The 27014-nt window shown below is 37.6% G+C and overlaps 1 protein-coding gene and 1 pseudogene across 1 annotated transcript in view; one reads left to right on the top strand and one right to left on the bottom strand.

Moving 5' to 3' along the window:
• LOC131503424 (gamma-taxilin-like) overlaps positions 1 to 18417 on the top strand; it is a 32618-nt gene extending 14201 nt beyond the window's left edge. The window contains exons 2-3 of the mRNA XM_058714895.1: positions 9742 to 9912; positions 17692 to 18417. Of these exons, the coding sequence (XP_058570878.1) occupies positions 9742 to 9912; positions 17692 to 17922 (402 nt within the window). The 3' untranslated portion in view covers positions 17923 to 18417. The remainder of the gene's footprint in view (positions 1 to 9741; positions 9913 to 17691) is intronic.
• A 1004-nt stretch (positions 18418 to 19421) lies between these two features.
• LOC131503425 (gamma-taxilin-like) lies at positions 19422 to 23089 on the bottom strand (annotated as a pseudogene).
• Between the last annotated feature and the right edge of the window lie 3925 nt (positions 23090 to 27014).

The raw sequence follows: 27014 nt of genomic DNA, 5'->3' as shown, positions 1-27014 counted from the left end.
CTTTATATATTTCAGGTATTAACCCGTTATCAGATCTGTCATTTGCCCACATCTTCTCCCATCCAGTAGATTGTCTCCTGTTCCTTCGCTGTGCAGAAGCTTGTATTTTGTGATTATCTCAATAGTTTGTTTTGCTTATGTTTTCCTTGCCTCAGGAGACATGGAGGCAGTGTTGCTATGGTAGATGTCAGAGACATTTCTGCCTGGGTCCTGTTGTTAGGAGTGTTATGGTTTCAGGTCTCACACATACTCAGTCCAATTTCAGTTGATTTTTGTGTATGGTGAAGAAAATGGTCCAGGTTCATCCTTCTGCACGTTGCTGTGCAGATTTCCCAGAGCCATTTGTTTTTCTTTTCCCCCCTGAGTATTCTTTCCTGCTTTGTGGAAGATTAGTTGGCCGTATAGTTGTGGGTCTATTTCTGGGGTTTCTGTTCTGTCCTGTTCATCTGTGCGTGTGCGTGTGCATGTGCGTGTGCGTGTGTGCGTGCGTGCGTGCGTGCCTGTGTGTGTGTTTTGAGCCAGTACCAAATATTTTAAATACTTCAGCTTTGTACTATATCCTGAAATCTGGTATTGGGATGCCTCCTGTTTCTACATCAATATTTATTAGGATTTTTTTTTTTTTTTTTTTTTTTTTTGTCTATTCAGGGTCTTTTGGGGTTTCCTACCAATTTTGGTATTATTTGTTTTAGTTCTGTGAGGGCTACTGTTGGTAGTTTGATGGGATTGCATTCAATGTGTAGATTGTTTTGGGCAATATGGGCATTTTAGCATGAATGTCTTCCAATCCATGAATATGGAATGTCTTTGGGAATGTCTTTCCATTTAGTTTGTGTCGTCAATTTATTACATCAGTGTTTGACAGTGTTTCAAGTAGAGATGTTTTACCCTGCATGGTTAAGTTTATTCACAGGGTTATTTACGTAGTTATTTTTTGGGTAAGATTGTAAATGGTGTTACTTCCTTAATTTCTCTTTCTGCTACTTCGTGTTACTGTAAAGACTCACTTCTGGTATCTGCGTATTAATTTTGTATCCTGCCACTTTCCCTAATTAGTTTATTACTTCTACTATTTACTTATTTATTTTTTTGGCCGAGTCTCTAGGATTTTCTATGTATAGGACCTGTCATCTGCAAATCGTGACAGTTTAATTTCTTCTTTTCCAGCGTGGATGCCTCTCATTTCTTTTTCTTGTCTGATTTCTGTGGCTAGGCGTTACAGTAATCATTGATAAGTGGTGAGAGTGGACATCCTTGTCTTCTTCCTGAGGTTACTTGAACTTTCAGCTATTCTGAGTTAATTATTGCGTATGGTGTTAAATGTCCAGCTTCATTCTTGTTTTCGTTTCTTCTTCTTCTTCTTCTTTTTGTTTAATGTGGCTATTGTTTCCTCAGCATCTTTTGTTGCAGGGGCAGATTTTTGCCCTCCGAATGGCTCGGCACCCTTTGTGGAAAATCATCTGAAAATGTGTTTGAGAAATTATTTCTGTGCTCTTACTTTCATTAATCTTCATGTTTGTCTTCATCCCAACACCACATCATTTTGATTATTGTAGCCTTGTTTTAAGTTTTAAAGTCAGGAGGTGTGAGTCATTCAACTGTTTTTTTGTTTTTTGTTTTGTTTTGTTTTGTTTTGTTGTTTCAGTATTTGGCTCTTCTAGTCCCTTGAGATTCCATATCATTTTAGAATGGATCTTTGCACTTTTGTAAAAAAGACACCCCTGGTAACTTGATAGGGACGCGTTGAATCTGTAGATCACTTTGGTAATACTGTCTCCTTAACAATGTCCTGATGTTAGTATAGGCATCCCATTTGTCTTTTGGTACGTTTTGTATGGAATATCCTTTTCTACCTGTTTTTCTCTACCTGTTTGTATTTTGGACCTAAAGTGAATCTCTTGCAGGCAGTATGTAGAAGGACCATGTGTTGATTTGCTCATTGAGTTACTTACTAGCATTTTTTTTATTGAGATATAAGTGTTATAACTTGTACAACCTAATGATTAGATACCTGTACACAATGGAAAGTGATCATAATAAATCTAGTTAACATCCATCAACACACATAGTCACAAATTTTATTTGTCTTCTGATGGGAACTTTTAAGATCTTCTGCCTTGTCAGCTGGCAAAGATACGGTACACTATTTGTCATTACCTGTAGTCAAGATACAGTACATTACATCCTCTGGAGTTATTTATGGAATAAGTGGAAGTTTGTACCGTTTGACCACAGTCACCCATTCTTGGCTCCCCCAACCCTGATTCTGGCCACCACCAGAATTTGTGTTGTTTTTGTTTTAGGACCCACGTGTAGATCAGATCACATAGCATTTGTCTTTCTCCGTCTGACTTGTTTCAGTTAGCGTAATGTCCTCAGGTTCCATGCATGTTGTTGCCAACAGCAGCATTCCCTTACATTTTTATATCTGAATAATATGCCTGCCCCCTCTCATTGTGTGTGTGTGTGTGTGTGTGTGTGTGTGTGTGTGTGTGTGTGTGTGTGACTTTTTTATCCATTCATGAATTAGTGGACGCTTAGTGTTTCCCTTTGTTAGCTACTGTAAATAATGCTTTAGGGTACATATATTGTTTAGTTTGAATGCTCATCTCCTTCCCAAAAGACTTACAAGTGGAATATGGAAGTTCTACTACCTTTCATTTTCTGAGAAACCTCGAAAGTAATCACCATAGTGGTTCTCTGGTTCTGTGTGTATTTTAGGCTTGTACTGTTTCTGTTCTTGTTCCACTGGAATTTGGATGGGGATCTCATGACTTGGTAGATTGCCTTGACTAGTATGCACATCCTAAAAATGTTCATTCTTGGGGCACCGGGGTGGCTCAGTCGGTTAAGCATCTGACTGCAGCTCAGGTCGTGATCTCGCCGTGTGTATGAGTTTGAGCCCCATGTCCAGCTCTGTGCTGACAGCTCGGAGCCTGGAGCCTGCTTCAGATTCTGTGCCTCCCTCTCCCTCTGCCCCTCCCCTGCTCACGTCCTGTCTCTCTCCCTCTCACACACAAAAATAAATAAACATAATTTTTAAAAATGTTGATTCTTCTACCCTCATGAGCATGGAATCTCTTTCCATTTATCTGTATCTTATTCATTTTTTTCCCATTGGTGTCTTATAGTTTTCAGTGCAGGTCTTTCATCTCCTTTAAATTTAAATTTATTCTGAGATATTTTATTATTTTTAGTGTAACTGTAAAAGGGGTTGTTTTCCCAATTCCTCCTTGGATAGAAAGAAACACAGCTGAGGGGCGCCTGGGTGGCGCAGTCGGTTAAGCGTCCGACTTCAGCCAGGTCACGATCTCGCGGTCCGTGAGTTCGAGCCCCGCGTCAGGCTCTGGGCCGATGGCTCAGAGCCTGGAGCCTGCTTCCGATTCTGTGTCTCCCTCTCTCTCTGCCCCTCCCCCGTTCATGGTCTGTCTCTCTCTGTCCCAAAAATAAATAAAAAAACGTTGAAAAAAAAAAAAAAGAAAAAAAAAAGAAAGAAACACAGCTGATTTTGGTATACTAATTTCACAGTTTGTAACTTTACTGATTCAGGTATTAGTGCTAGAAGTTTGCTGGTGGACTCATTAGGCTTCTCTATACATACGATATAATGTCATCTGTAATTAGAGATCCTTACTTTTTCCTTTCCAATTTGGATTATTTTATTATTATTTGTTTTCTTGTCTAATTGCTTGTCCAGGATTTCTGATAGTCTATAGAGTTAAAAGTGGTGAGAGTGGGCATCCTTGTCTTTTTCCAGATCTTAGAGGAATAGCTGTCAGCTTTCCACCTTGGGCTATGATGTTAGGTGTGGACTTGTCATGTATGGTCTTCATTGCAATGAGGTGTCTTTCCTGCAAACCACTTTGTCAGGAGTGTTTATCTCATAAATGGATGTTGATGTTTCTGCATTTGTTGTGATGATCACACGATTTTTATCCTTTATTTTATTATCGTACTGTAGCTTTGATTTGTGAATGTCAAACCATCCTTGTATTCTTGGAATAAATCCCACTTGATCATAGTATATGTTTCGTTGATTGTATCGTTGACTTTGGTTTGTTAATATTTTGTTGAGGAGTTTTGCATCTCTGTTGCTCAGGGATATTGGCCTGTGATTTCCTTCCCTGTTTTGTCCTTGTCTAGTTTTGCTGTCACAGTAAGACTTTGCCTCATGAAAATGAGATTGGAAATGTTCCCTCATCAGTTGTTTTTTTTTTTTTTTTTTTTTGAAAGAGATTGAGGTGTATAGGGTTAATTTTCTAAAATTTGGATTGAATTCAACGTTGAAGCCATGGGTCCTAGAGTTTAGTTTGTGGAGAAATTGTTAATAACCGAGTCAGTCTTATTATTTGAAATTTGTGTTTTCGTATTTTCTGTTCCTTTATCATTGTGCTCTTGGGTTATCTTTTCTAGGAATTTATCCATTTCTTCTAGGTTGACCTATTCTTTTGCTCTACAATTGTGCATGATAGTCTCATAATCCTTTGTATTCTGTGGTATGTGTTGTAATGTCTCCTTCGTTTCTGGTTTTGAGTTCTGTAGTGTACTTGGTTAGTGTAGCTAAATTTGCCATTTGTTTTTAAGAACATTAGCTGTCCCTAATCTTTTCTACTGCCTTTGTTGTCTCCATTCCTTTTAGTCCACTCTGATCTGCGTTATTTCCTTCCTTCTACTAACTTTGGGCTTTGTTTATTCCTTTTTTCCCTAGTTCCTTGAGGTATAAAGTAGGTGGTTCACTTGGGCTCTGTGTCTTGATATAGGTATTTATTACTATGAACTTCCCTAGTAGGAATGTTTTTGCTGCATCAAATTTTGGTATGTTGTTTATCCACTTTAATTTGTCAGAAGATTTTTTTTTATTTCTTTAGATTTCTTTGTTTATTTGTTTAGATTTCCATTGGTTTTTCACTTTGTGATGTTTAATCTCCACACATTGGTGAATTTGGTTTTCCTCTCTCATTACTTTGTAAATACATTGTGCCGCTTCGCTCTAGCCTACACACAGTTTCTGCTGAAATGTCTGCTGATTGTTTCATGGGGATTCCCTTGAATCCCCATACATACAGGGTGTTTTTGTCTGTTTGTTTGTTTGTGTGTTTGTTTTTTCTCTTGTTGCTTTTAGACGCTCTCCTTGTCTTTAATTTGAAAGTTTATTTATGTTTATCGTATGGGTCTCTTTGAATTATTAGTTGGAACACTGCAGGCTTTCTTTATCTGGTTGTCTGCATCCTTCCCCAGGTTTGGGAAGTTTGGAGCTGTTGTTTCTTCGATATGTTTTCTGCCCCTTTCTCAATATCTTCTCCTCTGGGACCTTTATTATGTGAATGTTGGTGAGCTTGGTGTGCCTTAAAGCAGTTTCTAATTCTGTTTTCTTTTTGCTTCTCTGATTGGGTGAGTTCCACTGCCTTGTCTTCCACTTCACTGATTCCTTTTTGTGCTTCATCTAATCTGCTGCTCAAGCCTCTCTTGCATATATTGCAGTTCAGTTCGTGTATATCCTTCTATGACTTCTATTTGAATATTAATTTGTATTTTCTATTACTTTATTATAATTCACAGTTTGTTCATCTGTTCTTCTCCCAGGCTTTGTGAGCGTCTTTAGGACTGTTAATTTGAACTGCCTTTTATCAGGTAAATCACTTACCTCTGTGTCAGCAGGGTTTTCATCTGAGGTTTTGTCTTACTCTTAACTTTGGAACATATTCCTCCATTTTGTTATTTTGCTTGAATTTCTGACCTTGTTTCTGTGTATTAGATGAAACAGCCATCCATCTCAGTCCCAAAGCAGTGGCCTTGTGTGGGAGATAAACCTTGCCTTAGCTCTTGATTTTATCTGAAACTGCTGTGACTGTTCACACAACGTACTTTATTTTTAGTGGCTCTCAGAAGCTGAGGGTGTCAGCTTCCCCTCAGACATTCACAGATCTCAGTTTCCCAAAGGGAACAGTCCATCGCTGAGATTCAGGCTGATTGTAAGCCAGATGCTACAAAGGCAGCAGCTTTCAAAGTATGCAAATAACACTCTTTCAGAGGAAGGCTGAGGGATAAACCTTCAGTCCAGTCTCTGTGCACTAATCCCTTGGGTGATAGACAGTTAAGAACTGTTTCTTCATCTGTTACTGTTTTGTGAACCTGTGAACACAAACTTGGCTGGCCACAAGAGTCAAGCATTCCAGGGATGTGTCATCTTGGCAGTCAGTGGTGCTAGACATATACAAAGTCTCCTTCCTTGAAGACGCTGATCTCCTGGGACGTGGTAGACGTAGAGTGTGAAGATGGTGCCTCCTCTTCCTGCCTTGTATAGAGGATTTGTAGTTGGCTCCTAGATGTATGCTTTAATTTAGAAGCCTGCCTTTTGAAGATATGCTAATAGGCCTCTTCCACAGAAAGACCGGGTTACATTTCAGTCTGCCATTTCTTCACTGTGCTTGGTGTGTGTTCGCTCAGCCCACACGGATGGTTCTCCATTTGTAACAGTCCTGTGGGATCTATGAGTATAGTCCCCACTGGCCACTAGAGCCAGGCAATGAAGGGGTGTCCTCCCTCCCCCGGGCAATAGTCACAACAAACCAAAGTATAAGAAGTGAAAACAGGAGCAGCATATATGTTTACACACTCCCCTCTAGGAGATACCAGCACTCAAGTATGTGGTCACCACCCCCCTCAGCTCTTGTGGATCTGTGAATGTCTTCATTTCTCCGTCAGTTTTGAAGGACAGTTTTGTCAGATACAGGAGGGACTGTCTCCCTCCAACACATCAGCACTTTGAAGGCCACTGACTTCTGGCTTCTGCTGAGAAATTAGCTGATAATCTTATGGAGATTCCTTCATAGGTGATGAGTCACTCTCCCTCTTGCTGCCTTCAAGATTTTCTCTTTGTCATTGGCACTGGGCAGTTTTTATTATAATGTGCCTCAGTGTGGGTGTCTGTTTATCCTTCCTGGTGTTCAGCCAGCTTTTTGGTATTCATATGTTGCATCAAATTTGGGGAAGTTTGTGCCATTATTTTTTCCAATAATTTCTCTGCCCATCCCTCTTCTTTGATTCCCACGGTGCATATGTTGCTGCACTTGGTGGTGTCCCAAAGATCCTTTATGCTCTTAGGTTTTTCCTCATTTTTTTTTTTTTTTCATTCCCTGGAGTTGAGAATTTACATTGACGTATCTTCTAGTTTACTGATTTCTTTCTTTTGTCTGGTCATATCTGATTTTAAATCTTTGTAGTGAATTGCTCACTTCAGTTTTGTATTTTTCAATTCCATATTTTTATTTTAGTTCCTCTTTATGGTCCCTCGTTATGGACTTTTTTTCCTTTTCATTCCTACATTGTTTTCCTGACTTTATCCTCATCATCCATTAGCTCTTTGGGCAGTGTAAAGAGCTAAAGGTGTTATTTTAATGTGTTTGGTATTTCTATCATCTGATCTTCATCTGGGACAGTTTCTGTTGACTTACGTTTTTCCTTTGAATTGGCCATACTGTCCTACTTCTTTGTACGCCTTATGATTTGTTGCTGTTGTTGTTGTTGTTGCTGCTGCTGCTGCTGTTGAAAACTAGATATTTAAATATTATGACATGGTAACTTGAATATTAGATTCTCTCTATTTTACCTAGGTTTTGCTCTGTGCCTTTCCTTGTTTGGCTAGTGTTGTACAAGGTCTGTCAGAGATTAGAATGAAATGCAAACTTAAGGTCTTCCCTGGTTGTCTTTCATTCTAGGCTTGCATGGGTGACTTTCTAAATTTCCACAGATATATGGTTGTTTTTGAATGTCATAGTACTTCAGTGTATGCCTTCCCCTCCAAAGAAGAAAAGAGGATAAGTGAAATGAGGGAAATAATAATTAAGTGGGGTCTGTTTCCCTACACACCCTGCGTGCCATTTCATATGGTGGGAGGCATCTGCAATGATGGTGGCCACCACTCTGTGTGCACCTTTGTGATCAGATGTGTCAGTCGCAGTCAAACACATATCTTTGATATTTTTGAAAGACTGAGACCTTACTGCTTACCTGGCTCCTGTAAGCCACTGCAGGAACATGTGATAGTATAGCCGCCTGCCACAGGAGCATGGGAGTGGATTGAAGAGTGAATATCTGCTCCTACTGGCTCAGCATGCCCTTGGAGGGTGCAGGACTTTGAATAGATTCCAGAGTTCCAAAATAATGAAGTTGTAGGAGTGGAACAGCTTTCTCTGATGTCACTTCAGTCTCTTGTTCCGTGACCCTTGTCCTTGATTACCTATCTCATCTCTGTACCCCCTTGGCCACCCTCTGCTTTGGCTACCTTATGTAGCCATAAGAGGACATCAAAAACCACAAGTACAGATACTCCATTCAGATTCTGAGTATCACCAGTCCAGAAAATACTTTTTGAAGGATTCCCACTATATTTGTTCTCTCTGTAACCATTGCAGCAAGCAGTACATTGAGCTTCTACTTTCACCTTGTCTGTACTACCTTCAGTCTTTGTGTTTGTTTTTTCCCTTAGATTTCATATGGCATAAAAATCAGTCTTGCTGGAAATATACATGCTCCACTTTGTCCATCCATTTCACCTGCCAGACAGAAACCCACTCAAGGTGTCCAAAAATACAGCCAGGCAGATGAAATCACAACTAGGTCTTCATGGTCATTTTAATACGTCTCTGTCTACAATCACTACACTATTATAAAAACTCCGCATATTAGATACTTTTTTCCATTGACTGTATAAACCCTCAACTTCTTTCTACCTGCCCTCCTTCTCCACAGGAGTTGCAAATAATTTTCTTGCACTATGCAAAGTGCAACTAAATTATTTGCAACTGTGCCTTTTTTTGTAGAGGAAAGAGAAGCCATCAGGCTTTCTGTGTCTCCATGTCAAATATATCAATTACTTGCAATGGTGCCTATCTTCTCGGGCTCCTTTTTGTTCATTTTTTTTTTATCATTAATATTTATCAGCTCAGTGTCTTGTACCTAGTCAGTTCAGTGTAATATGTCATCATTAGTGCCTAAGGTAGTCACGTCTGAGCTGCATCACCAGTAATTTGTTATTAGTATTACCATGAAAGAATTCAATTCCAATAGACATAATAATGTTTTTACTCAGCTTCTGATACATGAGCAGCAGGAAAGAATGGGGAGTGGGCAGGAAACCAGTTGGGTTGCAGATAATTTGTGTAGCACCTATAGCCAGTTGAATTATGCTATACTCATAGTCCGTAGTAAGATTCAAAGAAAAATTATTCTTTTCCAGCAGAAATTTCAAGGAAGGTGTTTTTAGTAGCTCTAAACGTGTGGCCTGTAAGAGTGTTTGATAAGTCTCCTGGATAAGTCGCTCTTGCTCTTGCTCTTGCAATGTGTGACTTGTCAACATTTTTTCTTTAGGAGAGCTTTATTGAAGTGTCAGCAAGACTGTCATTTTATCTGTTCTCATACAATAGAATAAATTGCCTTCTTTTCACGAAGAGCTGCTTCTTTGTTTCATTTCTTGTAGTTTTTCCATTTCTTGTAGAAAAGTAAAACCAGATGGTGTTCACTCATAAGAAGTTTGCCTCAAAGATCTATTTTGTTTTTAATTTTAAAAAAGACATTGTGGTTCGTTTTCTAAATACACCAAAATTATTTGCATGCCATTTTATATCTCAGCCGAATAAGAGAGTAGTAGAAAAGTTTCCATGACTAATTCCAATTCTGCCAACTGTAACTCCGAGGTTCTTACTTTATTTTCTAACTGTATAAACTACTTGTTAATTTTAGCTGGAGGAGAGCAGGAATGTTCAGAAGCAAATGAAGGTTCTGCAGAAGAAACAAGCCCAGATCATCAAAGAGAAAGTTCACTTGCAGAGTGAACACAGCAAGGCCATCTTGGCAAGAAGCAAACTAGAGTCTCTTTGCAGGGAACTTCAGCGTCACAATAAGACACTAAAGGTTAGTTGATGCATTTTTCTGTTTCCAGGAGACGGTTAGGGTGAGTGTATAACCACTGTTTGAAGTGATTTTGTTTGAAGTAGATCCTTGCTTCACTTGCTGTAGTGGGACTTGGTTGTAATAATGGCAGCTTGGCGGTAACTCCAGGGGACACTTGCTTCAGGTGTCAGGTAGGTTAGGTTCCTGAGCAGATGACTTTGGTGGGTCCTCAAAGACATACTGCCTTCAACATTTATTTATTCAACTTTGCCTGGGTTAATGCTATATGTAAGGCCACTGTAAATCTAATACTCTGCTATCCAACTGTTGGTTTCAGCATCAAGAAAGAGTTCAGTAATGTACCTTATACTTGATCACAGGGTATCTAGATGGTATTGATGTTAGTGTTCATGGCCCTCCTGTTTAGTAAGCTCAGGGTTGCCAGGAATTTTTCTGATAATTAATGTAGTTGATTACCATGACCTTCATGGTGATGAAGAAATGAAATGCTCAGCAGAAAGCAGAAAACATTGACTGGTAGTAATAGACTTGAATCAGAATGAGTTTATGAAGCAAAAACAGATTGCAGAGAACTCCTATGGATCCTAACTGGCTAGTCTGTGTAACCGTTCTCTTCCCATCTTCAGCAATTCACTTCCTAAGTACTACAGAAGAGCACTCACGCCTACGTTGGTTTTGTATACATGTAGGTGAAGGATTTACTCTTCTCTATATATACAGGAAGAGGGAACAGTTATTAAAATTTTATAATTTGTGGAAGGATAAAGAACTAGAGAGTGTAAAAGGAATCTGCCTTTTCTAATGGGAACATGTCTGCCTATAGCTAAGAATACCTAAGCAGGTATGAATGGAGTAGGATCTCTAATTACCTTTATCACAGCAAACTCCCAAGGTCCGGGAATACAGGGCAACTCATGAAATAAATCCTGATCTGGGGTGAGGGTTTTTTTGTTTTGTTTTGTTTTTTTTCATTAGAAGACTTAACTTTAGATTGATTTTTTTCTTTTTTTTAAATTTTATTTTGTATTTTTTTTAATTTACATCCAAATTAGTTAGCATGTAGTGCAACAATGATTTCAGGAGTGCCCCTTACCCATTTAGTCCATCCCCCCTCCCACAATCCCTCCAGCAACCCTCAGTTTGTTCTCCATATTTATGAGTCTCTTCTGTTTTGTCCATCTCCCTGTTTTTATATTATCTTATATTATTTTTATATTATTTTTGTTTCCCTTCCCTTATGTTCATCTGTTTTGTCTCTGAAAGTCCTCATAAGAGTGAAGTCATATGATTTTTATCTTTCTCTGACTGACTAATTTCACTTAGCATAATACCCTCCAGTTCCATCCATGTAGTTGCAAAGGCCAAGATTTCATTCTTTTTGATTGCCATATATACATATATACACACACACATATGTATACATATATGTATGTATATATACGTATATGTAAATATGTATATACATATATGTGTACATGTATACATATATATGTATGTATATGTGTATATATATGTATATATGTACATATATATACACGGAATGGGAAAACTGGACAGCAACAGGCAGAAGAATGAACCTGGACCGTGTTCTTACCATATATATATAAATGTATGTATGTATATATGTATATGTGTGTATACATATATGTGTGTGTGTGTGTACACACACACACCACATATACCACATCTTCCTTATCCATTCATCCATCCATGGACATTTGGGCTCTTTCCGTAGTTTGGCTATTGTTGATAGTGCTGCTATGAACATGGGGGTGCATGTGTCCCTTCGAAACAGCACACCTGTATCCCGTGGATAAATGCCTAGTAGTGCAATCGCTGGGTCATAGGGTAGTTCTATTTTTAGATTTTTGAGGAACCTCCATACTGTTTTCCAGAGTGGCCGCACCAGCTTGCATTGCCACCAACAATGCAAAAGAGATCCTCTTTCTCTGCATCCTCGCCAACATCTGTTGTTGCCTGAGTTGTTAATGTTAGCCATTCTGACAGGTGTAAGGTGGTATCTCATTGTGGCTTATCAGGTTATTTCCCTGGTGATGAGTGACGTTGAGCATTTTTCATGTGTCGCTTGGCCATCCGGACGTCTTCCTTGGAGAAGTGTCTATTCATGTCTTTTGCCTGTTTCTTCACTGGATTATTTGTTTTTTGGGTGTTGAGTTTGGTAAGGTCTTTATAGATTTTGGATACTAACCCTTTATCTGATATGTCATTTGCAAATATCTTCTCCCATTCTGTTGGTTGCCTTTCAGTTTTGCTGATTGTTTCCTTCGCTGTGCAGAAGCTTTTTATTTTGATGAGGTCCCAGTAGTCATTTTTGCTTTTGTTTCCCTTGCCTCCAGAGACGTGTTGAGTAAGAAGTTGCTGTGGGCAAGATCAAAGAGGTTTTTGCCTGCTTTCTCCTCAAGGAATTTGATGGCTTCCTGTCTTACATTGAGGCCTTTCACCCACCTTGAGCTTATTTTTGTGTATGGGGTAAGAAAGTGGTCCAGGTTCATTCTTCTGCATGTCGCTGTCCAGTTTTCCCAGCACCACTTGCTGAAGAGACTGTCTTCATTCCATTGGATATTCTTTGCTGCTTTGTCAAAGATTAGTTGGCCACATGTTTGTGGGTCCATTTCTGGGTTCTCTATTCTGTTCCATTGATCTGAGTGTCTGTTCTTGTGCCAGTACCATACTGTCTTGATGATTACAGCTTTGAAGTCTGGGATTGTGATGCCTCCTGCTTTGGTTTTCTTTTTCAAGATTGCTTTGGCTCTTTGGGGTCTTTTCTGGTTCCATACAAATTTTAAGGTTATTTGTTCCAGCTCTGTGAAGAATGCTGGTGTCACTTTGATAGGGATCGCGTTGAATATGTAGATTGCTTTGGGTAGTATCGACATTTCAACAATATTTGTTCTTCCTATCCAGGAGCATGGAATCTTTTTCCATTTCTTTGTGTCTTCTTCAATTTCTTTCATGAGCTTTCTGTAGTTTTCAGTGTATAGATTTTTCACCTCTTTGGTTCGGTTTATTCCTAGGTATTTTATGGGTTTTTTGTGCAACTGTAAATGGGATCGATTCCTTGATTTCTCTTTCTGTTGCTTCATTGTTGGTGTATAGGCATGCAACCGATTTCCGTGCATTGATTTTATATCCTGCAACTTCGCCTAATCCATGAATCAGTTCTGGCAGTTTTCTGGTGGAATCTTTTGGCTTTTCCGTGTAGAGTGTCATGTCATCCGCGAAGGGTGAAAGTTTGACCTCCTCCTGGCCACTTTGGATGCCTTTTGTTTCTTTGTGTTGTCTAATTGCAGAGCCTAAGAAGAGTTCCAACACTATGTTGAATAACAGTGGCGAGAGTGGACATCCCTGTCTTTTTCCTGACCTTAGGGGGAAAGCTCTCAGTTTTTCCCCATTGAGGATGATATTAGCATTGGGTCGTTCATATATGGCTTTTATCATCTCGAGGTATGCTCCTTCTATCCCTACTCTCTTGAGGGTTTTTATCAAGAAAGGATGCCGTATTTTGTCAAATGTTTTCTCTGCCTCTCTTGAAAGGATCATATGGTTCTTGTCCTTTCTTTTCTTGACGTGATGAATCACGTTAATTGTTTTGCAGATATTGAACCAGCCCTGCGTGCCAGGTGTAAATACCACTTGGTCATGGAGGGTAATTTTTTCATGTATTGTTGGAGCCGGTTGGCTAATATCTGGGTGAGGATTTTTGCATACATGTTCATCAGGGAAATTGGTCCGTAGTTCTCCTTTTTAGTGGGGTCTCTGTCTGGTTTTGGAATCAAGGTAATGCTGGCTTCATAGAAAGACTTTGGAAGTTTTTCTTCCATTTCTGTTTTTTGGAACAGTTTCAAGAGAATAGGTGTTAACTCTCCCTTTAAATATTTGGGAGAATTCCCCTGGAAAGCCTTCTGGCCCGGGACTCTTGTTTTTTGGCAGACTTTTGATTACTAATTCGATTTCCTTACTGGCTATGGGTCTGTTCATATTTTCTATTTCTTCCTGTTTCAGTGTTGGTAGTGTAAATGTTTCTAGGAATTTGCCCAATTCTTCCAGATTACCCATTTTATTGGCATATAATTGCTCATAATATTCTCTTATTATTGTTTTTATATCTGCTGTGTTGGTTGTGATCTCTCCCCTTTCATTCTTGATTTTATTTATTTGGTCCTTTCCTTTTTCTTCTTGATCAAACTGACGAGTCATTTATCCATTTTGTTAATTCTTTCAAAGAACCAGCTTTTGGTTTCATTGATCTGTTCTACTGTTTTTTGGGTTTCGATAGCATTGATTGCTGCTCTGATCTTTATTATTTCCTGTCTTCTGATGCTTTTGGGTTTTATTTGCTGTTCTTTTTCCAGCTCCTTAAGGCGTAAGGTTAGGTTAGGTATCGGAGATCTTTCTTGCTTCTTTAGGAAGGCCTGGATTGCTGTATACTTTCCTCTTATGACCGCCTTTGCTGCGCCCGCCCCAGGGGTTTTGTGTTGTGGTGTTATCATTTTCATTGACTTCCATATACTTACATTAATTTCCTCTTTAACTGCTTGGTTAGCCCATTCATTCTTTAGTAGGTTGTTCTTCAGTCTCCAAGTATTTGTTACCTTTCCAATTGTTTTCTTGTGGTTGATTTCCAGTTTCATAGCGTTGTGGTCTGAACATATGCACGGTATGATCTCGATCTTTTTGTACTTCCTTAGGGCTGATTTGTGTCCCAGTATATGGTCTATCCTGGAGAACGTTCCACGTGCACTGGTGAAGAACGTATACTTTGCTGCTTTAGGATGAAATGTTCTGAATGTATATATATATATATTGTCCTTTCACCCACTTTGAATTTATTTTTGTGTATGGGGTAAGAAAGTTGGTCCAGGTTCATGCAGTCAAAAAGAATGAAATCTTGCCATTCGCAACTACATGGATGGAACTGGAGGGTATTATGCTAAGTGAAATTAGAGAAGGAAAAAAATCATGATTTCACTTCTATGAGGACTTTTAGAGACAAAACAAACACAAGGGAAGGGAAACAAAAATAGTATAAAAATAGGGAGGGGGACAAAAGAGAAGAGACTCATAACTATGGAGAACAAACTGAGGGTTGCTGGAGGGATTGTGGGAGGGGGGATGGACTAAATGGGTAAGGGGCACTAAGGCATCTACCCTTGAAATCATTGTTGCCCTATATGCTAACTAATTTGGATGTAAATTATAAAAAAAAAAAAAAGACATATGATGCCTGAATATGAGTAATTAACTAATCAATTAAAGCAGGATTCATTCATACGCTGCCTACAAGAGGACCACTTTGGCCTTAACGATACACATAGAATGAAAGTGAAGGAATAAAAAAAGACATTTTCAGCAAATGGCAACAACAGTAAGAAGAAAAGAAGTAGGGGAGGTATATTTATATTTTAAAAAATAGACTTTGCACTCTCAATGGTAAAAAAAAAAAAAAAGACAAAGAAGCTCATTATATAATAATAAAGGGGTCACTCTATCAAGAAGTTAAAACAATTGTAAATATTTATTCACCCAATGGTACCCACCCAAATATATAAAACAAACCTAACAGAGATAAAGGGAGAAGTAAACAGCAATACAGTAATAGTTGGGGATTTTAATATCCCATTCTCAATAATGGATAGATCATCCAACAGATGGATGAACTCCATTCATGGAGTTTGAATAACACTATCAACCAAATGGACTTACTGACATATAGAGAAATTTAAGAAGACTGAAATCATGCCAAGCATCTGCTCTGACCACCATGGTGTGAAAATAGAAATCAGTAGTAAGAAGAAAATTACAAAATTCATACACACATGGAAATTAGAGAAAACTTTCCAGAAAACCAATGGATCAAGAAGAAGCTAAAGGGGAAGAAAAAAGTTTCTTGAAAGAAATGAGAATTGAAGCAACATACCAGAATTTATGGGATGCAGCAAAAGCAGTTTTGAGAAGAAAGCTTGTAATGATAAATGCTTACTTACCCTAAGAAGCAAGGAAGATCACAATAGCAACCAGACTCTAGGCCTCTGGGATCTAGAAAAGCCAAAAGTTAGCATATAAAGGAAAAGAATAAGTGTTAGAGCAGAAATAAGAAAATGGGGAGTAGAGAACCAATAGAAGAAATTAACCAAAGTAAGAGTTTGAAAATGGAAAAACCTTTAGGTAGGTTAACCAAGAAAAAGAGGAAAAGGACACAAAAACGAAATTACAAGTAAAAAAGAGCTATTACAAGATACCACTCAAACTCAAGGATCCTGTGAGGCAACTATGACCAAGTATAAGCCAATCTCCTGGAAAACCTAGAAGAAAGGGAGAAATGCTTAAAAACATACAGCGTACCAAGACTGGATCATAAAGAAATAAAAAATCTGAACACACCAATTATTAGTAAGGAGATCTGAGTCAGTAGGCAAAAATCTCCCAACAAAGAAAAGCCCATGAGCCGACAGCATCAAAAGGGAATTCTACCAAACAGTTAAGAATTAACACCAAGTCTGCTGAAATTCTTACAAGAAAATTAAAGAGGGGGAAACTCTTCCAAACTCATTTTGAGACTAGCATTACCCTGATATTAAGGCAGATGAGGATTCTACCAAAATGGGATGTGGAGGGGGCAGTGGGAGAAGAGGAAAAAGAAAGAAATGGAAGAGAAAATTACAGGCCCATGACCCTCCTTAACATAGATGCCAAAATCCTAAAAACAAAAACAAACCAAACAAAAACTAGCAAATCAAATCCAACAGCATATTAAAAGGATCATTTATCATGATGAAGTGTTTTTTTTCCCTGAGATGCAAGAATGGCTAAACATACACAAACCAATCAGTGGAATACATCACTTTAATGGGATAAAAAGAAGGAATTATACGGCTATTTCCACATGCAGAGAAAGCATTTGACAAAATTCAGCATCCATTCAAGATAAAAATTCTTAAGAAATTAGCACAGAAGGTACATAAACCTCCATATCACAAAGGCCATATTCGACAAGTCCACAGCTAACATCATAGTCAATGAGAAAAGTTGAAAGTTTTTCCTCTAAGATTAGGTTCAAGAGAAGGGTGCCCTCTCTTACCATACCTGTTCAAAATATTAATGGAAGTCCTAGCTAGAGCAATCGGGCAAGAAAAATAAAAGGTATCAGAATTAGAAGAAGTAAAATTGTTTCTATTTGAAGATGACATGATTTTTATATAGAAAATCCTAATGACTCAAACAAAAATTGTTAGGTTTAATAAACAAATTGAGTAAAGTTGCAGGATACAAAATTAGCATTCGAAAATCTGTAGATTTCTATACACTGACAGGGACTTTTCTGAAGGAAATAAAGAAGTTATTACCGTTTACAATAGTATCATAAACAACAAAATATTTAGGAATAAATTTAAGGAGTTAAATTTAAGATGTCTACATTGAAAAGTAGGAGACATTGATGAAAGAAATAGAAGACACAAAAAATTTTAGGAAAAGTACCCTGTATTCGTGGATTGGAAGAATTAGTATTTTTTAAATGTCCATAAGAACAAAAGTCATCATTAGAGTCAAGGAAATAATCCCTATAAAAATTTCAATGGAATTGACATGGAATTCTGAATTGAGAGTTCATTGATCTCCATTTTGTTAGGGTCCGTTATTAGAGCTGTATTAGTTTCCTTTGAGAGCTCTTTGTTTTTTGTCATAGCTCCAGCTGACACCCCAGTTTCCCTGAAGCACGCCACTGACTTTGTTCTGCAAATTTTTGGTTCCACCTGTCAGTTTCTCAGCTCAAGCGCCACTGGGCCACACAGCTTCCAGGAGTTGTCAGAAGCCCTGAAGTTCAGATGGGGTTACAAGCCACTTTCCACAGAAGGTGGGGTGGTGTCTCAGCATCTTTCCTGCACAGGGCCAGCCAGGTTTCCTGGCCAGCAAACCTCCTCATTTAAGGATGCAAGTCACACCGACCTCCAGGCTAGTGAGTTCCTGGATCATAGTGCACCTCCAACTTGATTCTGCAGATGAGTGAAACCACTGGTTGGGAATATGACATGGACACTGCAGGTATGAACTCAGTCTGTCAAGATCCCTGTGCTGGTTGTTGGGGGTTCCTTCCTATTATCTATCACAGTCAGATTTCTAGTGGCTGCACTCTGCAGTCTCCATGGTGTGATGTCATAGTGGCAGCTCCCACAGAATGACCCACAGTGCAGGCAGCGGGGAGAAGGATGGGGCTGGTTGCCCATCCTGGGTTCTTTCTCCTCACTGGAGGAACCATATGCTCACAAAGACCTCAATTTGTGGTGCTTCACTGGCCTAGTAGAGGGACAATGAGGTCATCAGGTAGCCATTCCTCTGACCCTTCTAGCACAGTCTGTCACGGTCTCTGGCTGCAGAGTGGTGCTTAAGCCTCGCCTGCATATTCTAGGATTCTCTCAGTGGTGTCTTGTCCATGTCTTGTTCTTCTTGCGAAGGGGAACAAAACAGAATGACCTATGTTGCAGTCTTGAGATGTCACTCACTTCCTGTTTAATTTCTTGGGAAGCACCCAAATTTTTTTCCACAGCATTTGCACCATTTCACATTCCCCTAAGCAATTTATAGGAGTTCAAGTTCTCCACATTCTCGCCTTATTTTGCTTAGTGTTTATTAGTGTTATCATGGCCCTGGTGGGTTTGAAGTGGTATCTCCTGATCTTGACTTGCATTTTGCTAAAGATGACTCAGGTTGAGTTTCACTGCATATCCTTAACTAACTGTTACATAGGGGCTTGGGGGAAAGTTATGAATCCAAGTCCTTCTACTGAATTTGTCTTTTTATTGTTGAGTTGTAAGAGTTCTTTGTATCTTCTCAATAGTATACCTTTGTCAGATACATGATTTAGAAATATTTTCTCCTGTTTTATAGATTACCTTTCCACTTACTAGATAATGTTCTTTGACAAAAAAGTTTTCAAATTTGGTTGTTTCAGTACAGGGCCAGACTCATGGCATTTTCCACAAAGTTATTCTTGACTTTTATCTTTTAATTTGTGCCTAAGGTACTCAAATACTAGCTTTCTTCCAGCTTGTTCAGCTAGAAAACACTCACTCACTTGCTTATATAGGATTCAGTAAACTGTGCTTTTTCTTATCAACAACTAATTCATTAAAAGGACACACAAAAAAAGTTCTATATACAAGTGTGCCTTCATAAGATCTAAGATCTGAGATATTCATAATTCTTGCAGTTTTTTAAAGTCCTGCCAGAAGTTACACCTACTAGACATCATCCGGAATCACCTACGTTACTGTGTAGGATGGGGATGGTGGTGGGTGGTGCTTCCAGTGCTCTGGTGGAATAAATTTGTGTTACCAACATCAAAAGTATCTCCTCCATCCCATACTCATTTAATTGTACAATAATTAGCTGTGTTTTAAAACCTGAGAAGTCAGCTATTTACAATTATCTCCGAGCTTGAATGTTACCAGACTAGGGAAGTCACATTCAGTGTAAAGCATATACAGAGGCTGTTAAATTAATCATCACATATTTATTCAACTTTACAGCATAGACAAAATAAGACTCACATTAGTGAAAAATTTCTACAAAATGACTGTGAAAAGCAAAATATGACTTCATCAATTTTGTATTTTCGTGAAACATATTAGCTGTGAAAATAAAGCAGTTTACTTAGCACTGCGTCCTTTTTTGGGCTATGTTCAGTTACAGTTTGAAAGAGGTAGATATTTTTGTAACACCTGAGAAATGAGCTGTGATAACCAGGTACGATAAGACAGTTTATACATAATTTAAACGTATTGGTCGTATGGCCAGAAAACGTATTCGTACACATATGAAGATGAAATGGTCTGTGTGGAGCCATGTTTTTTTCTACACTGTGGATTCCAATGGTGCTACTGATTTTACAACTCCAGAAGGTTCCACAAAATGGTGCAACAAGTATATTTTAACTGATTGCAACATTTAAGCATTTCCTGGATCAGCTGCAGGGTATTTTAACAGGGTTGACAAAGGGTCAGACAGTAAATACATAAGAATTGTTCAACATGATAGCTATAGTATGAAAGCAGCCCTAGTCAAGATACAGATGGTCTGACAGCTCCTGTTCCAGAATACAGTAGGTAGTACACACTACAGAGCCATTTGGAAGGGAGTCCTTCCCATAAGGTTCTTTTTCCCTTGTTAACCACAGGAAAAGTTCTGAAAGGAAAGCAAATGCTTCCCAGATTCCAGAGGTTTTCCATGTCTTATGTCATTTCACACAATGATATCTAATATATACCTATTAGATCCAAAACAGCAGAGCAAATGCTCTGAACCACATTGCTTTCAGCCCAAGATTTGCCTTCCCCACAAAGTAAGTATCACAAAGAAATGTGGGGCCACAAAACTACCTTAATAAGATGTTAAGAACTTACATGCTGTACTGTTCTGGTGAAATATGATAACTAGAATTAATTTTAAGGTGAATTGTCATTCTGACACATAATCTTTATCACCCCCCCCACCCCCCGCAAAGTAGTGGGTCCAACAGTTCATTTAGTAGTTGATGGAGACACTTTAAAAAAACTGTTGAACGGTGAAGTGTGGACTTGCTACTTTTGGCAGACTAACTAAGGATGTCAAATTTCATGTAAATTTATTTTGCTTAACTCTCTGGTCCCTTGATTATCATGGTCAGTAGTGAAAGTTTGCAAATACTTCACACTGCAGGCTGTTTTACCTGTCAGGTAATCTTCAATTTTCAACCAATTTAAGGTCATAGATGTGACAGAAACATATAAATAAAAGTAACTTTCAAACACTGAAATAACAAAGGAAAGTAACAAACAAAATTACAAAGCCCAGAAATTTTGCCATTGTAAATGCAGAGATCTAGATATTTTTTTTTCTTTAAACACATGTGTTCTAAGCTGAAACCAAAGCAGTAGAACCATTTTTAGTGACTTAAGCATTAAACCTGTTTGTCCAATGACTTGTGTGTACATGCTATTTTGTTTACAAGTGACAACCGCATAATCATATTCTGCCACAACCTTGAGAAAGTCAAGACAAGACTTAACAGTCATCTTGGTTTGCAAGTGATAAAAAATATTACCAAAAAATCGAACCTATGTCAAATATGCTACACTTGTCTCCTATCCCACACTTGAGCTTTATTTTCCACTTGGCATTTGAATGAGCTACTAGACAAAACTAATCATCTTTATATTTTCTCTTTTTTATATTAGTGGAATAGAGAGTTTAAATTAGTTTTAGGTTTCACATAGGGAAACCACCATTGAAACAACGCTCAATTTAATTATGATAATAACACAAGGGGCAGGGATAAGGCAAATGAACACAGTGAAAGGATGAGACATGTATTCCAATAAAAGGTTAGTAAGGCAGGTATGTAATACAGCTGTGGAAACTGTACACATTAAAGCAATGCAAAACAACTAAGCAGCCTCCTGTGCCACACAGTCCAATAGTTCTTTAAAAATACATATATAATAGAAAAAGAATATTTTCATCACAAAACTAATAGTAACGACTACAGAAAACTGATACACAAAATACCACTCAATACAGTGGTCACACTTCATCTGATTCAACCGAATCAGTGCCTGGAAGAGATCATGTAGAAAGGGTCTTTGGAGTTGTGTTTTGTTTCATTTGCTCCCTGAAGCTTAGCCTCCAGGTACACTCCTGGAGCTCTTCTAGAAGTCTTCAGCTCCTTCTGAGAAACAACACCAGTGCAGGACTGTGTCACAGGTGTGGCTAAATCTACATCCACTGCATTTACAGAGACCTGCTCTTTGAGGGCTTCCACCTTCTCACTGAGCTCATTTCTTTCCATTTGAAGAGCTCTACACAGCTTCTCTAACCGTTCCAGTTTTATTTGAAAGGCCTTGTACTCTTTATCATGCACAGCTTTCTGGGGAGTTGCGGGGGGGGGGGTGGAGAGGAGAGAATTCATGTAACCATTCTACATATAAATACAGAGTACATTATTGTCTACAAAAGAAAAAAAAAAGAAATCTGTGCCACACTGTCAACTACCTTTTACCATCTGCTGAAAATATAATTATTCTGGAACAATGCAAAAAATTAAATACTCTTTTGTCATGTTTCTTTAAAGTAACCAAAATGCACTTCTTGATTTTCACTTAATTTTATGTTGACTTAATAAAGAATAAATAAAATTAATTATTTTAATTTAAAATGCTAGAAATAAGAGTACAGTCTTCTTTCTTCAATTTTTCTTCCTTTCCACCATTTTGAAACCCTAATACTTTCTTTCATGAAATGTTATAACTAGTCCCATGAAGTTTATGAACCTGAGAAATTTAGTAATTGCAAATGGAATACACTTACTTCAGCTTTCTTTGCAGCAAACCTTACAAAAAGTAGTTTGCTGCCTTTCGGAGATGAGCAAGTCAAGGTAGAAAGCAAGTGAGTTAAAAGTTTGTGCTCTCTCCATGGGAAATCTGAATAAAGGTGTCTTCCCTGCAAAACTGCGACTCTCAAGTTGTGCCTTCTGAACCAACAGGAGAACTTCCTGGACACATTTAGAAAGGCAAAACTTCAGGCCACACCTCTGATGTAATGAATCAAAAGCTCTGATGGGGAAGAGTATCCTGTTTAACAAACCTTAGTCTGTATAAGCTAAGTTTGCTATAGTGGACAGCAAAATCTACTTCAATTTATAGGTGTCCACAGCACAACTTAGAGCTAATTAATTGGGAAAGAAGTTTGATACCTCACCTAAGAGAACCTAACTTACCACAGGAAAGAGACCACGTAAGTAAACCTGTAGTTACTCAGCAAACCGGAAGTTCCAGCCTGCCCTAGTACTGAAATCAATGAGCATTCACTATGCATTCACGTAAAACCTTCTCACCTCCTCGGCCATTTGCAGAAGTACTTTATTATTATTTTCCCATTTGGTACGCCACATTATCATTTCTTTTTCCAGCTTTTTAATTTTCTTTGTCATCTGTGAATCAACACAATGGCAAAGTTAAATTCTAATTTGCATTCCTTGACCCACCCCTCAAATATTGTATAATGTTCCTCCCTTCCCTCATCAGTGCACTATCCTCAACTAGATGATAGCTGTGTATGTCTTGCTAAAAGCAGTTATGCCTGTCTATTGTGAGCAGAGCTAACAGAAGCCCTTATCGTGGTGGCAGCAGCAAGAACCAAAGTAGAAGGAGTTTCCATAATTTGGCTATTGTTGATATTACTGCTATAAACATAAATGTGCATGTGCCCTTTTAAATAGTATTTTTGTATTCTTTGGGTAAATACCTAGTAGTACAAATTGCTAGATTGTGGGATTCTGCTTTTAACTTTTTGAGAAATCTCATACTGTTTTCCAGTTTGCACCAGTTTGCATTCCCACCAACAGTGCAGGAGGGTTCGTTCCCCTTTTTCCATATCCCTGCTAACCACCTGTTGTTTCCTGATTTATTAATTTTAGCCATTCTGACAAGTGTGAAATGATTTCTCATTATAGTTTTGATTTGTATTTGTATTTCCATGATGATGAGTGATGTTGAGCATCTTTTCATATGTCTGTTAACTGTCTTTTTATCTTCTTTAGAAAAATGTCTGTTCCTGTCTTCTGCACATTTTTAATTGGATATTTTACTTTTTGTGTGTTGAGTTTTATAAGTTCTAGATTTTCTATTTTATTTTATCCATTCCAATCCTTACTATTTCCTTCTATTTTCTGATTTGGGGTTTCGTTTACTTTTATGTTTTATTTCTCTAAGTTGTAAAGCTACGCTATCCTTGTAAATATTCCATGTGCACTTGGGAAGAATGTGTATCCTGCTGTTGTGAAAAGAAATCACTGTATATATCTGTTAGATCTAGTTGGTTTATAGTGTTAAAATTCTTTATTTCCATATTGATATCTGTTTAAATTTTCCATACATTATTTATTTATTTTTTCAACGTTTTTTATTTATTTTTGGGACAGAGAGAGACAGAGCATGAACGGGGGAGGGGCAGAGAGAGAGGGAGACACAGAATCGGAAACAGGCTCCAGGCTCCCAGCCATCAGCCCAGAGCCTGACGTGGGGCTCGAACTCACAGACCGCGAGATCGTGACCTGGCTGAAGTCGGACGCTTAACCGACTGCGCCACCCAGGCGCCCCATCCATACATTATTTAAAGTGAGATTTAAAATCTCCAGCTATTGTTTGTAGAACTGTCCATTTCCTCCTTCAATTTGCTCAAAATGTATTTCATGTTGTTTAGTGCATATATGTTTATAACAGTTGTATCTTCTTGAATTAACAGTTTTATCTAAATATAATTTATTTTGTATCTTGTAATACTTTTGTTGCTTTTATTGTTTAAAATCTGTTTTGTGTTGTATTACCATAGTAACCCAGCTCTCCTTGATGTGGTATTGAATAGAATGTATTTTATATCCTTAATTTTCAACCTATTTGTGTTTTTAAATTTAAAAAATCTCTTATAACCAGGATATAGTTGGGTTGTGATTTGTTTTGTTTGTTTTCTTTAACCATTCTGACAGTATTTGCTTTTTGATTGCAGTGTTTTTAATTGCATTTATATTAAAGGTCTTACAAGGTGAGACAGGTGACATTTTGCCATTTGTTTTCTCTATATTTTGTAACTTTCTGTTCCTCATTTTCATTACATTTTTTGTTCTTCTCTTCATTTTTAGTGGTAATTTTTCCCCTATACTTCTTCTTTTATATATTTTGTGGATATTTTCTAAGTAGGAAAATTAGGATGAAGATAAAATCAATATTCTAAATTTAAAGTATTTTGTTAATTGATACCAACTTAGCTTTAGTAGCATTCAAAACTCTGTTATTGTTCAGCACCACCTTTATTTGTTACTGTCACAAATTACATTTTTGTACATTGTGTGTTCATTAACATAGATTCATGAGTATACCTTGTTTGTTTAATAATATAGTAAATAAGGGATACCTGGGTGGCTCAGTTGGTTAAGCATCTGACTGTGGCTCATGTCATGGTCTCATGGCTTGTGAATTTGATACCCACATCTGGCTGTGCTGTGTGCTGACAGCTCAGAGCCTGGAGCCTGCTTTGGATTCTGTGTCTCTCTCTGCCCCTCCCCATTCACGCTTTGTTCTCTTTCTCCTTCAAAAATAAACAAACATTTTAAACAATTAAAAAAACAATACAGTGAATAAAAAGAGGAGTTAAAAACCAAATACACTAAATAATACTGAATTTTGTATTGCCTATTCAGTTATCTTTATCAAAGTTATTTTTTATATGACTTTGATATGCTGCCCCTATATTTCTACTTCAAGGGTTGCTTTAAGCATTTCCTGTATGGCAGGTCTACTGGTAATGAACCATGTCAGCCTTATTTGCCCGATAGTATCTAAATATCTCCTTCATTTTTTGTTATAGGATTTTAAAGAATTCAGCATGATGATTTGATACATATATATATTAAAAAATTATTGCCAAAATAAATTTAGTTAACATCCATCATCACATATAGTTATTTCTTTCTTACAATGAGAATTTTTAGGATCTACTCCCCTAGCAACTTGCAAATATATCATACACTATTATTAATGATAATCATTATGCTTGCCATTATATCCCCAGGATTAGCTTATCTCCTAACTGGAAGATTTTTTGTTTTCACTATCTTCACCCATTTTTCCCATCCCCTTTCCACAACTGTGGCAACCACCTATCTGTACACTGTTCTTGATGAATTCATTTTTTCTAGGTTTTACATATAAGTGAGCTCATACAATATTTCTTTGTCTTGACATTTACTTAAAATAATTTCCTCAAGATCTGTCTGTGCTGTAACAAATGGCAAGATTTACTTCAATTTATGGATGAATAATGTATTATTCTTTATTTTCTTAAGGGTGATGTTGCCAGATATGAAGTCTTCATTGATTTTTTTATTTCTTTCAGCATTTAAATGTTATTCCACTTATTCTGGCTTATGTTTTCTGATGAGAAATTAGATGATGGCTTTATTGACTATCCCTAAGTATGTGATAAGTTTGTTCTCTGTTGTTGTTTCCAAGATTTTTTTTTTATCTTTCTTTACCTATCAACAATATAATTATAATGTGTCTTGGTGTGAATCTCTGTTTATCCTTTCTGGATTTTTATTGAATTTCTTGGCTGAGTAAATTTGTGCCTTTCAAAATCTGGGGGATTTCTTAGCAATGATTTATTTAAATATTCTTACTTTCACTTTCTCTTTGTCCTTCTGGAATGCCCCTTATGTGTATGTTTGTATTTTCTCACAGTCCCTTGACTCTGTTCAGTTTTCATTCATCATCCTTCTGCTTTTCAACGCAGTTAGTTTTAATTAACCGATTTCAGGTTTGCGGATTCATTCTTCTGTATGCTCAACTCTGTTATTGTCTCTTTGTGGTAAGTTTTTCATTTCAATTATTGTACATTTCAGCCCCCAGGTTTCTGTTAGTTCTTTCTTGTCACTTATATTTCTTCATTGCATTTTCTGTTTGTCCACCTATTGTTTTCTTTGTTTCCTTTAGTCGTTTATACATGGTTTCCTATTTGAATAAGTTTAAGACGGTTGATTTAAAATCTTTGTCTAGTAAGTACAGCACTTTCCTTCCTAAGGGACAGTTTCTGTTAATTTCTTATGGGAAGACTTTTTTTTTCTGAATTAATTTTTTAGAGCAGTTTTAGCTGTATGAATAGACTAATATAGAAGAAAATCGATTTCCCAGTTACCTCCCATCTGTACATATGGGCACCCTCCCATGGTATCAACATCATTTGCCAAAATGATACATTTTAAATTTTATTTTTTTAATTCTGTTATCTTATTTTACCTTATTTTATTTTATTTCTTATTATTATTAACAAAGATAATCCACATCAGTACATCATATCATCCAAAGTCCATAGTGTATTTTAACAAATCAAAACCACACTCAGATACCACCTCACGCCAGTCAGAGTGGCCAAAATGAAGAAATCAGGAGACTATAGATGCTGGAGAGGATGTGGAGAGACGGGAACCCTCTTGCACTGTTGGTGGGAATGCAAATTGGTGCAGCCGCTCTGGAAAGCAGTGTGGAGGTTCCTCAGAA

The sequence above is a fragment of the Neofelis nebulosa genome, chromosome Y (genome assembly GCF_028018385.1).
Source record: "Neofelis nebulosa isolate mNeoNeb1 chromosome Y, mNeoNeb1.pri, whole genome shotgun sequence".
NCBI classification, from domain to species: Eukaryota; Metazoa; Chordata; class Mammalia; order Carnivora; family Felidae; genus Neofelis; species Neofelis nebulosa.
The sequence above is the reverse complement of the archived record's forward strand: the minus strand, read 5'-3'. Positions and strand labels throughout refer to the sequence as shown.